Source organism: Hyperolius riggenbachi, chromosome 1, assembly GCF_040937935.1.
Source record: "Hyperolius riggenbachi isolate aHypRig1 chromosome 1, aHypRig1.pri, whole genome shotgun sequence".
NCBI lineage: Eukaryota > Metazoa > Chordata > Amphibia > Anura > Hyperoliidae > Hyperolius > Hyperolius riggenbachi.
The window spans coordinates 501,400,375-501,415,265 of NC_090646.1; the positions used below are offsets into that span (position 1 = coordinate 501,400,375).

The window sequence follows — 14,891 nt, forward strand, 5'->3', positions numbered from 1 at the left end:
CCCCACAAATGACCCCATTTTGAAAAGTAGACCCTTCAAGGTATTCAGAGAGGGGCATGGTGAGTCCGTGGCAGATTTCATTTTTTTTTGTCGCAAGTTAGAAGAAATGGAAACTTTTTTTTTTTTATTTTTTTGTCACAAAATGTCATTTTCCACTTACTTGTGACAAAAAATAATATCTTCTATGAACTCACTATGCCTCTCAGTGAATACTTTGGGATGTCTTCTTTCCAAAATGGGGTCATTTGGGGGGTATTTATACTATCCTGGAATTCTAGCCCCTCATGAAACATGACAGGGGGTCAGAAAAGTCATAGATGCTTGAAAATGGGAAAATTCACTTTTTGCACCATAGTTTGTAAACGCTATAACTTTTACCCAAACCAATAAATATACACTGAATGGGTTTTTTTTTATCCAAAACATGTTTGTCCACATTTTTCGCGCTGTATGTATACAGAAATTTTACTTTATTTGAAAAATGTCAGCACAGAAAGTGAAAAAAATCATTTTTTTGCCAAAATTCATGTCTTTTTTGATGAATATAATAAAAAGTAAAAATCGCAGGAGCAATCAAATAGCAGCAAAAGAAAGCTTTATTAGTGACAAGAAAAGGAGGTAAAATTCATTTAGGTGGTAGGTTGTATGAGCGAGCAATAAACCGTGAAAGCTGCAGTGGTCTGAATGGAGAAAAAGGCTCTGGTCCTTAAGGGGCGAAAAGACTGTGGTCCTGAAGTGGTTAAGACAAATCTGGCCATTAATCATTGGGTAGCATTTAGAGTTTAAGGATTATCAGTAGTATTCATACTTAACTCTGAAAGTGCAATGCCCAGCCTACCTGGTTATTTGAGTAGTACAGGCCAGTTATTCCGACCTACACTCAATCTTATGTCTACACGGTACAGCTAAAATACTAGCACAGAAATTTAAATCGAGTGTCGTTATGTGTTATGCTGCCAAATCTAAGTTGTCTCTTGAGTGCCTCTCGAAGAGGTAAGGACTACATTGTAAAATACTTATACAAGAGGCAGCTTAAAATGTACCCATTTCTTTTACAGCATATTCCGGTCTTCTATTTCAGCTTACGGTAAAACAAATATTCCTAGGAAATAAGATTTATTTATCTGGCATTTAGTAGCAACTTGAGAGCAATAGATGTTGGCAGATTGGGTTCCTATACCGGTGGAGGATACGAGAGCTGCAAAACCTGAAGCTGAATACAAGCAGTCAAAGCGCAACTTATTTCCTAATCTGTCCATACCACAGAGGTCATAGTCAGGATAGAGCAGGGGCTTCAGCATAAAGTAGAGGCTATTCAATCACAAGCATATCATACACAGGAAAAAAAGGGCTGATCCAGTACACTCCTCAGGAAAATCACATGCAGGATTGTGCACTGTTCTGAAACAATGAACATGATGAAATGCTCGATTTTCCAGAAAATATGGTGCTACAGGTTAAATTAAAATAAATATAGCGATAGGATTATGGACTGGTTAATGTCACGACAGATCAGCTGGAAGCACAGAGTATAGGGAGTCGGCTCTCAGGCTCTCTGGGTGAAACCGCTTGTGTCTGGACTTAGATCATTCTGCAGCTTAGACCGAAGGGGAAGACAAAGGCTGAATGGGAGAAGATTGCAGCCTTCAGCAATGGCACACAGTGCCTTGACTCCTAAGTATTTTAAGGGATTTATGTTACATAATCTAATCATGGAGGTTATATAGGGACAGGTCAACCGCTGCTGGTGAATGCTTATAGTCATCTAGGCAACCATTCATACCTTCAGAGGACTTTTCACAATCCACTGATTTTCATTCCTAGTTGTCCACTAGACTAAAATCTGTCAATGTGGTCACCATGGCACTTCAGGAGCTAAAGTCACAAGGTACCTTGTATCTACCTTTATTGTTGTTTCCCATATGCCTTAAGGTGGCCACACACTATACAATAAAATGATCCGATTTTACAGTAATTCGATAAAAACGATCGTATCTCCCGAAAAAATTGAAAGCTTTTTTTTCATTCGACTGAAAAATCCGATCGGATTTCCCGTTTTCTTCGATTTTAATCGATCCGGACTGCCAGATATTTTTCTTGAATCTTTCTAAAGATTGTATGGTGTGTGTTGGATTGTCAATTTATTAATATACACACCCTAGCAATTTTGTTAGAGTTTCCAATCATTTTTATCATAATTGGGGGAAAAATTGTACATAGGTGTGTGGTACATTGGTCATATTTTTGAAATGTTACAATCAGTCAGAAAAATTGATTGCAATTCTTAAATTGAACAGATATTTAAAAAATTGTATGGTGTGTGGCCACCTTTAGCCTGAAGGTCCACCCTTGAACTGAACCTTGCCATTGACATCTGCTCTGCCTCATCCTGCAGCCCCAAAACTAAACCATTGGTGTAAGCAGCTAAAGTGCTTCACTTGGTCTGTGAACAAGAGGAAGAGGCAGAACAAACCTTAAAGCAAACCTGAAGCGAAAAAAAAACAAAACCTTATTATATAATGCAGGGATGCTCAACTCCAGTCCCCGAAGGTCATTTCCATGCCAGTGTTTAGAATGTGTTCTACTTGATGAACCACGCCTTTCCTGATTCAGATCCATCAACTGATTTGAGCTGTGCCGAAAGTTGTGCGAGGACCTCGGCCCTTGGAGGACTGGAGTTCGGCATCCCTGATATAATGAATTGTATGTGTAGTATAGCTAATGAATATAAATTATTAGCAAAGAAGAGATTTTCAGTTACATAGCTTTTTTTTATTTTTTGAATAACATTGCATCATATTTATTATTTATTTATTGTATTTATAAAGCGCCAACATATTACGCAGCACTGGACAATAAATAGGGATACATACAATATTTAGGGGTGACATACAGCAAAATGACAATACAGGAATACAAGAAAGATCAGATCATGCAGCACAGTATGAGTACAAGGTAATGCTTAGTCAGTCACTGGAGGGGAGCATGGAGGTTAAGCAAGTTAGGTTCACTCAAGAGGCCTAGCATGGGTTCACAGTAACAGAGGTGCATGATCAGGTTGGACACAAAAGGAGGAGGACCCTGCCCAAAGGCTTACAATCTAAAGGGAGAGGTGGGGACACGAGAGGTAGGAGACCAGAGTTCAGCTGTGGGTTTAGAGCACTTGTGAGGGGTAGTAGGCCAGAGTGAAAAGGTGAGTTTTGAGGGCTTTCTTGAAGATGCTGAAGGAGGGTGCTGCCCTAATGGGTGGAGGTAGGGAGTTCCATAGTGTTGGAGCAGCTCTTGAGAAGTCCTGGAGGCATGCATGGGACTGGGTGATGCGGGGGGCGGTTAGGCGAAGTTCATTGGAAGAGCAGAGTGAGCGTCTAGGTGTGTACCTCTGAGTAAAATCGGAAATGTAGGTTGGACAGGTTTTGTGGACAGATTTGTAGGTCAGACAGTATCTTGAATCTGATTCTGGACTGGATAGGAAGCCAGTGGAGGGATTCAAGGAGGGGATCCGCCATGGTGGAGCGATGGGAGCAGTGGATAATTCTGGCTGCTGCATTCATGATGGACTGCAGTGGGGCTGTTCGGGTCATAGGGAGACCAGACAGCAGGGCATTGCAGTAGTCAAGGCGGGAAATTATGAGGGCATGGATGAGGAGTTTGGTGGTGGCAGAGGTCAGGAAAGGGCGAATCTTACAGATGTTACGAAGGTGGAAGTTGCAGGACTTTGTGAGGTTTTGGATGTGGGGAGTAAAGGAGAGTGCGGAGTTCAGGGTGACACCCAGACAGCGGGCTTGAGAGGTAGGGCGAATGGTAGTGTGGTTAACAGTGACATGCACATCTGGGAGGTTTGTGGATGTCCGGGGTGGGAAGATCATAAATTCCGTTTTGTCTAGGTTTAGTTTCAGGAACCTAGCGGACATCCAGGAGGAGATGGCTGATAGACAGGAGACGACCTTGTCCATGGTAGTGGTGGATATGTCAGGGGTGTGGAGGTAGATCTGGGTGTCATCTGCATACAGATGATAGTTAAAACCCATGGAGGAGATAACCTTGCCAATGGAGGATGTGTCATACTGCAATGGTTTCAGTTTTAAAACCACACTGTCTTTTACAGAGAATCCGGGGTGGGTTTTAAAAATCCTAATTGCACACAGAGGCTGGGTCTGCATATAATGCCCAGCCTCTGTTGCTATATTGTTCTCCCCCAGATCCCCCCTGCGCTCTGCTTGCCTCCATAAATCAAACCGCCGTGCTAGCGACACGCAGCATTTACATGGCTACTGTCTCTCTCTGCCGCTTCCCCGCCTCCTCTATGTCGGCACTCCCTGCCTGCGTCGCTTCCCTCCAATCAGCGAGGAGGGAGGGAAGAGACGCAGGCGGGGAGCGGCGATATGGAGGAGCGGCAGAGAGTGACAGTGGCCATGCAAACAGCCGGCTATCGACACGTTGCGTGTCGCTAGCACGGCGCTTTGATTTATGGGGGCAAGCAGAGCGCAGGGGGGGTTTGGAGGAGAACAACATAGCAACAGAGGCTGGGCATTATATGCAGACCCAGCCTCTGTGTGCAATTAGGATTTTTAAAACCCACCTCGGGTTCTCTTTAAGCTATAAAAACAAAGCAGAAATAATGACCCTTTCAACTTTCCTGCAGTAAAACCTTATCTCAAGCTGTCTGTTTCTTGGCTGTTTATGTGCTTCAGAAAACAGGACCGTATTCAACCAAGGTGGGTCAAAAAGCTCAGAGAAGCTCTTTTGCATAGATAACTGAAGTTTTTTTTTTAACTCTTTATGTACTGGAAAACAACATGAGACTCTTTTCTTTGCTACGAATGTTCTATTTCTTAGATGTACTACACATACAATTCCTTCTCTCATAAAAGTTTTTTTGCTTCAGATAGGAAAGCCTCTACTTTAACCTTCCTGGCCGCGCAGGAGGTTTTCTCAGGCCCTGCTGGGCCGATTTAAGTAATTTTTTTTTTGCTGAACGCAGCTAGCACTTCGCTAGCTGCGTCAGCACTTCGATCGCCGCCGCCCCGCGCTCGATCGCCGCTATCCGCGTCGCAACACAGCCCCCCCCCCCTAGACCCCTGCGCTGCCTGGCCTATCAGCGCCAGGCAGCGGCAAGGGGTGGATCGGGACTCCCGTAGACGTTCTTTGAACGGGATTTCCTGATCGCCTATCGCCGGAGGCGATCGGCGGGGCTGGGGGGATGCCGCTGAGCAGCGGCTATCATGTAGCGAGCCCTAGGCGGTTTTTAATAGACCGCCAGGAGGGTTAAAGATTTTATCTTCATTTCAACCCACTGTACAGAAAACTATGTTAAAAGATATCCGAGGTGACAGTAAAAAGTGCAGCTTTACTTACCTGGGGCTTCTCCCAGGCCCTACAAGTCAGCTCCAGTGATGCATTTCCACCATCCTTCACAGTGCCGCTGCCCTGTCCGTAACATCAGCGACCCACAGCCAGGTTGCAGTGTTCTGCCCATGCACGTGCCTCATGTGATAGAGCTCCAGTCATGAAAGGCACACAGCACGTATGCACAGAAGACCGCGAATCGGCTGTGGGCCGTCAATGTTATGGACGTGACAGTCACACTGTGAATGACAGTGGAAATGCATTGCTGGAGCTGACTTGTAGGGCCTGGAAGAAGTCCCAGGTAAAAGTAAAGGCGCACTTTTAACTGTCACCTCAGATAACCTTTAAGAACTGAATATAATTCCGACCTACACTGTTAGGCTTTTACTGCTGTCCATGTCTCTACTGAGAAGATATACCTGCTCACATTCCATTCACTTGATGAGTATAGGAAGTCAGGGAAATTTCCTCAATTGTTCACACAGACCTCAAATTCTAATCACCTTTCTTTTGGGCACTACCCCTCTCCCTCCAATAATGCAATTGTCCCACTCTTGCTGTTCTTTGTGACTCTTATTGACAGGAAACTAGGAGAAAAATTCTCAGCCAGAATCTACACAACAAAAATCTGACAAATGTTTTAAGATTTCTGTATAAAACTGAAATAAATGTTTTGAACTGAGTTGCGCTTAAAAGGGAATCCTGCAGGCAACATACCATTCCCTTCCTATATTTTTATATCTAAATTTTCAAAATGTCCTGTTTTGACTTTGGCTCAAAAATGGCAACCTCGGGAAAAAAAAAAAAAAGGTACAAAAAAAATAAACGTGTGGGAAAGCTACTAGTACGCTTGCCAAATGTATATTTATGGAGGGCTGGGAAGGGATAATCTATAAGCATGTGTGTCAAGCTAAAGCCAAGGACTGTTTACCCCATAAACCTCCTGAGCAAGCTGTGTGTACCTGCATATTTCCAGGCACTGCCAGGCTCAGATGCATAGCCTTTAGCGAGAGTAGAGTTAAAGTACAGAGAAACGCTGGGAATCTGGACAATGCTCAAATGCTTACAGAAAGAAGCACATACATTGTACAGGAGCACAAAGCTCTTCTTGCAGGCACAGCGAGACGGCAGTCTTCTCTGGCTCAGAAACTGTGGAAAAGTACTACAAAGCACAGCAAGATCACCAAGCCTGTAGATAATGTTCATTATCACTTCTGCAGCCGACGTTTCCACATGACAAAAACAGTACTATACAACTCACAAAAAGCAAAGAAATGGGGACTTTTTTCAAGCATAGCTATTCACCCAAAACACAGTTTGCAAAAAAAAAGTTCTACTAAAAATAGGCAGACTGTACAAGGTGTTAGGTGGTCTTTTATAAAATACACTGCAAGCTATGCATCTATACTGATACAAGGCCATAGAAGAGATATCGAGTGCATATGCCAGACTAGCTGACGGCAAACACGAGAAAACATGAGCCATTGTTATGAAAACATTCTCACAGTAAATTAAACAATGGTCTTGGGACATATTACCACATTTTCGGGGTATTAGGGGAGGAAACGCCATATTTGGCTTTTCCCATCTGAGCAGGCGCGGACAGAGTCATCCATCACAGCTTCTTATCAGCCAATTGCAGGTGATTGGGTGACTGGTCTGTCTCTGTCGGGTGATGTCACATTTAACTCTTTAGAGGCTAGTATATAAACCTAGGCTGGAGCTACAAAGCTCACTTTCACATTTCTTCTATTTACTCCTACGTCTAGTCACTTCCTAACTTCTAGTAACGTCATTTATCTGTATGCTGTATATAGCCAAGTGCTTTCTTAGCACAACGTAGCATAGATGTTCGTAAGATAAAGCCTTGCAATGGAAACAGAAGCGCCAGCAGAGTGAAAATTGATCATAGGTAAAAACTGATAAAAGTTGGGGGGCAAGGGTGGACTTACCTCCCCAAAACCAAACACAACCACTATGTATGGTTTAAACAAGATTTAACTCGTACCTGTATTATTGCCTGAAGAAGTGGGCTAGAGACCCGCAAAACGCATTGCATTTATTCTGGAGCACAAATTAAATCTTGTTTAAACCATACATAGTGGTTGTGTTTGGTTTTCAGGAGGTAAGTCCACCCTTGCCCCCCAACTTTTCTATTTTTACCTATGATCAATTTTTACTCTGCTGGCGCCTCTGTTTCCATTGCAATTATTGTTTTCCTTCTATAGAGAGCAACCTTTTTGCCTGAGTGGGGACAGGCCTAATATCCCCATAAGTGCTTTAAAGTGGACCCAAACCAAACATTTTTTTAAATTAAAAATATTTAGTTGCACCACTCTGACACATACAAAGATAAATAAACACTCCTTCAAAACTATGATCATTTCAGTGCATGCTTTTCACCCTTCTCTTTTCATAACTAGGGTTATACTGGGGGCAGCCATTAGCAATTCCTCCATTGCCGGACACCATATGCTCCATCAGTTTGCCGGATTTTGTCCGGCAATATGAAAGGAAGGGAGGGGTTCCACCAATAAATGTAAAATATTTTATATTTGTCATCATGCAGCTGAAAAAAGGCTGCTATTTATTATTATAATTTAGAAAATAGATTTTATTTCTGAAATCTTGTATTTTTAATTTGGGTCCACTTTAAGTGATTGCCTGAACCCGGCAACCCATACTTGTGAGTATATTTCTATTTGCTGCTACCTTGGCATTCCTTTATCATCAATAATACACTATTGGGGGCTCTCAATTGTGTTTTTCATTTCTTTTACGCAAGATAAAGCCTGGTCGATTCACAAGGGATGGACCAAGAGCATGAAAAACTTAAAGCGGACCCAAACCAAACATTTTTTTTAATTAAAAATATTTAGTTGCACCACTCTGACACACACAAAGATAAATAAACACTCCTTCAAACCTATGATCATTTCAGTGCATGCTTTTCACCCTTCTCTTTTCATAGCTAGGGTTATACTGGGGGCAGCCATTAGCAATTCCTCCATTTCCAGACACCATCTACTCCACCAGTTTGCCGGAAAAATCCCGGCAATTTGAAAGGAAGGGAGGGGTTCCTCCAATAAATGTAAAATATTTTATAGTTGTCATCATGCAGCTGAAAAAAGGCTTCTATTTATTATTATAATTTAGAAAATATTGTATTTTTAATTTGGGTCCACTTTAACCACTTAACCTTCCCAGCGTTCAATTACCCCAGGATTTCTGTGCAAACAGTGATAACATTTATTTTTAAAACTTTTTTTTTCCTGTAACTTGCCAAAATGTGTCAAGCAATGGTCTAGTATGCAGTGCAGGAGAGTATTGATGTGTATGCATGTTTATACTGTTCACAGCATGTTTTTTTGAACGGACATTTCTGTCCATACCGCTAGGGAGGTTAAGGACCAGGGCTTTCTGCAGTGATCGGTGCTGCGTGGGCTCTCCAGCCCGCAGCACCGATCAGGATTAAGCCTTGGCGATCAGACTTCCCTCCCCTTTTTTCCCCACTAGGGGGATGTCCTGCTGGGGGGGTCTGATCGCCGCCGGCTGTTTGTGATCTGCGGGGGCTCTTCAAAGCCCTCCTCCGCAGCGTTTTCGGCGCTCCCTCCTTCCCCTTACCTCCCTCCATGGGCTGCGCAGGACGGATATCCCTCCTGCGCATTGAAGGATAGGCTTCAGCCTATCATATGCCGGCGATCCCCGGCCAGAGGTCAGCATCACGCGATCAGCAGCTCTCCGGCTGTTCACGGAGACAGCCTCCGTGAACTGGCATGGAAAGGCCGCTCATTCGAGCGGCCATTTCCATGCTATACCACTAACGACCCACCGACGCCTATCGGCGTTAGGCGGTCGTTAAGTGGTTTTTAAGAGGACTTACTATGGATTAATTGCTTCGCTGAGGTAACGAACATATAACAAAGATTGCTGATGAACACACTTGTATATCTGTTTTGCCGAATAAACTCCTTAAAGGATACCCGAAGGGACGTGACATGATGAGACGTGTATGTACAGTGCCCAGCACACAAACAACTACGCTGTGTTCCTTTTTTCTTTCTCTGCCTGAAAGAGTTAAATATCAGGTATGTAGGTGGCTGACTTAGTTCTGACTCAGACAGGGGGCTTGATTCACAAAAGAGTGCTAACTCTTAGCACGGCTGTTTTCGTGGTTTCGTGCACTCGCAAATTTTCGTGCGCAATTAAACGGTTTCGCGCGCAAAGGCGAAAATTCGAGTTTGCGTGAAAGCGTTTAATTGCAAATTGAAAACGCCCGTGCTTACTGTTAGCACTCTTTTGTGAATCAAGCCCAGAAAGTGACTACAGAGTGACCCTCACTGATAAGAAATTCCAACTATAAAAAAAAACAAAACTTTCCTAGCAGAAAATGATTTCTGAGAGCACGAAAGAGGTAAAAAGGGGAATTTCTTATTAGTGAGGGTCAAACTGTAGTCCCTTCCTGTCTGAGTCAGGACTGAGACAGCCACTTTCATAACTGATATTTCATTTGACTCTTTCAGAGAAAGAAAAAAAGGAACACAGCATAGTTATTAGTGTGCTAGGCACTGTACATACACATGTCTATCTCATCATGTCACTTCGGGTATCCTTTAAACTTTGAAGACGTCTAATGCTACGTACACACATGCGACAACGATCGTTCGTTGAGAACGACGAACGAACTTTTAATTGACGAAAGAACGACCTAAGTAAAGTTAGTTTATAAAGGTGTGTAACGATCTGATCGTTAGAACGAACGTTACATCACGTAAAGCAACTATAGCGCTTGCGCATAAAAATGAGAAGTTTCATGGAGAAATAGCGAAATGTGCATGTCAAGCCTAGTACGAACAACCGTTTCCAACGATGTACTACTTTTGCAAACGATCGTCGTTGGAAAAAATCCGCCGAGACAGAACTTTCTTTTGTAGCGATTTGGCTCGTTCGTCGTTTGCCTTAATAGTCGGTGGTTAGTTTTTTGTAACGATCGTCGTTGGTAAAGATCAGGGAACGATCGTTACAAACGACTATAGTCGCATGTGTGTACGCACCTTAACAGTTCTATCTCCTTAAAGCCAATGGGTACCGGTTAAAAAAAGAAAAAGTCAGATACTCACCTAAGGAGAGGGAAGGCTCGGTCCTAATGAGCCTTCCCTCTCCTCTCCCGGTGCCATCGGTGCTGTGCTGGCTCCCCCGTTCGCGTCCGCCGCCGCAGGAACTTCTGAGGTCTTCGGGAGCACTCGGGCTTCCGAAGACGGGCCGCTCCATACTACGTACGCGCGAGCGCGTCATAGAGGGCGCTCGCGCATGCGTAGTATGGAGCGGCCGCGTCATCGGGAGCCCGAGTGCTCCCGAAGGCTTCCGAAAGGTCCCTTCGGCTTGCGGAAGTGGCAGTATTTGACCGAACTGGTCGAATATTGCCACGGGGGATCCTGCGCGGGAACGGGCACCGGGAGAGGAGAGGGAAGGCTCATTAGGACCGAGCCTTCCCTCTCCTTAGGTGAGTATCTGACTTTTTCTTTTTTTAACCGGTTAACATTTACTTTAACAGTTACATCTCCTTTGCTGTTGCTGTGATGAGTGTCAAGTTATCACAAGTTCTGTAATATGGTGCCGAACAAAGGTGTAGTGTTTCCCATAGCAACCAACAAATATTTATTACAAAAGGTAAGATTTAAAGGACAACTGAAATGAGAGGGATATGGAGGCTGCCATATTTATTTCCTTTTAAGTGGATCTGAAATGAACTAATTGCATAATTGTGTTCCTTTTCTATTGTTTATAGGGCATTCCTCAAGCCAAATACTTTTTTGATTTAATACTCTAATTCCCTATTAACTTAACAAGTCACGCATTTCAGAGAGCTTTGGCATTTTCAGAAAGTAGCAAGGGCTCATGGGAGCTCAGTCTGGGCAGGAGGAGGGGGAGGTATTACTAGCCAGAGTTTTCAGAGGCAGAGGGAAGAAGGGAGGAGGAGGAGGGGGGATTCTTTTTTTTTTCACAGGCTGAGTGCTGAAGATGCATATAAGCTTGCTGTTTGTAATGTTTACAAACAACATGGCTGCTGTCATTGTATCACAGGAAGAAATAATCATATTATATTGAAGCTGTTTGCAGCTAGATTTGCTGTGTAAACTATCTAAACTTTAAATAAGATATATAGACAAGTTACTTGTTATAGTTAGTTTTTCATCACGGATCCACTTTAAGCAATACCAGTTGCCTGGCATACTGCTGATCCTCTGCCTCTAATACTTTTAGCCATAGAGGCTGAACAAGCATGCAGCAGATCAGTAGTTTCTCACATTTTCAGTTCTGATTAGATTAGCTGCATGCTTGTTTATGGTGTTATTCAGACACTACTGCAGCCAAATCGATCTTAAGTGCTGCCAGTTGTTTAACAAGAAATAAATGTCAGCCTCCATAGTCTTTTAAGTTCAGTTGTCCTTAATCTCCCTGGCGGTAAGCCCGAGCTAAGCCGCCGCAGAGAATTTCTCAGGCCCTGGTGGGCCGATTTGCATATTTTTTTGGGGTTACACGCAGCTAGCACAGATTCGCCGCTACCCGCCGCACTGTCCACCCCCAGACCCCTTGCGCAGCCTGGCCAATCACCGCCAGGCAGCTCTAAGGGGTGGATCGGGACTCCCTCCGACGCCATGACGTCATCCCGATCGTCGCCATGGCGATGGGGGAAGCCAAACAGGAAATACCGTTCTGAACGGAATTTCCTGTTTGCTCTGATCGCCGGAGGCAATTGGAAGGGGAGGGGGGATGCCACTGTACAGCGGCTATCATGTAGCTAGCGCTAGGCTAGCTACATGATTAAAAAAAAAATCATTTAAAAAAAAAAGTGCTGCGCCACCCCCCTGGCGATTTTATTGCAACGCCAGGGGGGTTAAAGCACCGAGAGGATGTCATAGAACTTTTTTTATTTATTACATGTTCTGATCTAGACAAACTTTAAACAAAGAAAAAAAACACAATCCCATTTTCATGGGTGACAACTGCAATAGTCTGTAAGAATGCTAGTGGTAATTGCAATTCTTACACTGATGCATGCAATAAACTGCATTAAGCAGAATTACATGCGTAAAGTTCTGCGTGCAGTGAGTAGAGCGTAATGCTCTGCATCCAATGTAATGTATTACATTCTGCACGCAAGACTTTACACATTTCATTCTACTTAATGCATTTTAGTGCATACACCTCTATGTACCAAGATCAAATAGATCATCATTATGCACTTTATAGCCCTGACCTTCCATGGTGCTTTGCTGAGCACACAAATATCTCTTGGCATAGCTCACATCTACCCTTTCACAGCCATTGTCTCCTGTCCCTACTAAATTATATGACCAAACGTTGAGGGAACCAGAAGATCCTGCAAACTCCATTCAGATGAAGCCCCAGTAAAGATCTGAACCTTGGACTTTAGAATTGCAAGACAACAGAACTAACCACAGTGTAGGTTTGTTATACATACACAGGTGTCAATTATGTGTTTTGAGAGTAGTAACACCTTGACACTGCAGCGTCCTCTTAAAAAGTTACTGTAATTTTATTTTCGGACCTTCCATATAAACATGAAAAACTTGTGCTAAATAGATCCGTTCACTGTCAGTTTTGCATCGAGTGAAAAACAGAGAAAAAAATGTCCATTCTGAGCTTAAGTGGAAACGCAGCCTAAAACCCATCTCCAGGGAACGCGAGTGATTCTTCGCATTCCCATCCACAGGTTCAATTGTTTGGTGGAAAGAGCCTTCTATGCCTTAAAATGTACCCGAGGTGGTTTTTGTAATACAAATGGGAAGCAGAGGCATGTTCTTTACATACAAATGACATACCTCTGTGTCCTCTATGCACCGCTCTCCTTCACCCCCCTTCTCTATGTTGCCAACAACGGGATTGTCACTAGATAACTAGGGGAAGGGGCGGCCCTATCAGGAGATGCAATCCCGCAAAACACCTCTTCCCCTTCCCTCCGCGCCTCTCCCCCGTGGCTCTCCCATGCCTCTCTGAGGAGAAGCAGCAGAGAGGCGAGCTGCAGCTTTGTGACCCCTGGGTCACTAAAAACGAAACTGACCGAGTGCTGGCCACAGGGGTGGTGGTAAGAGGCTCTACCTGATCAGGTAGTATGTTTTTTTTTTACCTTTATTCTTGGGCTCAGGATTGCTTTAAAAATCCTATCCTGAAGCATTAACATAATTTCAAGCTTCTACGGGAGAGACTGTATTGTAACAGCTGGGTGGTCAACTCCATGTCAAGTACAGAATTATATGGAAATCTTCCAATGTTCCTGCCATTCACAAACTCCTCTAGGTGACTTGCTTGTGATCTTATAGTCATATGATACAGGACATAAGACACTAATCTTTGACTGTATGAAAGAAGTACTATAACTCAATAATTTGGTAACCCCATTACTCTTATTAAAGTTCACTTGCATAAAAAAAGCCCCAGAACATATAGTACTATGAAAAGTAACTTTACCGTGATCTTGAATGCTTCCTACTGTTTCCAGGCTTATATCCGACCCGATAAGAACATGAAAATTGTCTATCATCCTCTCGTCTTCTTTCTGAAGACTGAGACACTTTTTTCGGTGACCTTGATCTAGATCTAAAATGAGACAAGTGACATGCAAGTATTAGAGCAAGCGGAAAGCTTTGGCTGTACAAGCACACACAGGTTTCAGAAGCAACAATTTTTTAGCATGTCAAAACTTGACCATTTGAAGACCGCAATCTTGCTACAGTGTGTAGTCATGTCTTTAGGCAGACCATTATAGCTCCTTACAGTGCAAACATTGTTCCTTGTAAATCCATATTTTAAATACACAAAAGATAACTTAAGTTTGGAGGAGACTGAAAGTCTAAAACTTTTAATAACTATGTTAAAACCATAGGTTGTTACAAAACATTGCTTGTGATAATGACACCGCAGTGGACTGAGGTAATAGTAGCAACAGACCTCCCCTAATGTCACTGGGGTATAACCTCACTTCACATGGCAAGACAAATACAGTTACACCAATCAACAGAAAAACCCCTACATGTTTCACCCCCTTAAAATTGGGGGCTTTGTCAGGGGTACATTAAGTGCTTGTGCTGAAGTGCTCTGGGCTAAAGTGCAAAAGTCTATCTATACATACAAAATTCCATCAGATCACAAAAAAAAAAATGGCAGCATTTCAGCTTTTATAGCAAACATGATTTTTGGTTACTATAAGAGCCGAAAGGTTTCCATTTTGTTGTGTGGATAGGATTTAATGTTGTATGTGTAGATAAGGATGACCTGTCTTCGGCATTCTCCAATTAACAGCTTGGTCTTCAAAATGGTACATTGATGAATACCCCTTTAAAGTCCCACTTAGCCATATTTAATCACAGAAATATACATCGGGATGTGGGGATAACCTATAAACTACTTATTTTCTATATAAATATAAAATCTTGTTCCCCTGTAATAGAACATTTACATTAAAAAAGCGGGTCCTTTATTGCCATTTTTGGTTTGGGTTTCGACAATTCCGTGATTGATAC

At 43.1% G+C, this 14,891-nt stretch overlaps 1 protein-coding gene across 2 annotated transcripts in view; it reads right to left on the reverse strand.

Annotated features, from left to right (window-relative positions):
• Positions 1-14,891, reverse strand: part of SFSWAP (splicing factor SWAP) — a 209,272-nt gene that overhangs the window by 36,389 nt on the left and 157,992 nt on the right. For both annotated transcript variants that reach the window (XM_068243455.1, XM_068243456.1), the window contains one exon: positions 13,840-13,968. In XM_068243455.1, the coding sequence (XP_068099556.1) occupies positions 13,840-13,968 (129 nt within the window). The remainder of the gene's footprint in view (positions 1-13,839; positions 13,969-14,891) is intronic.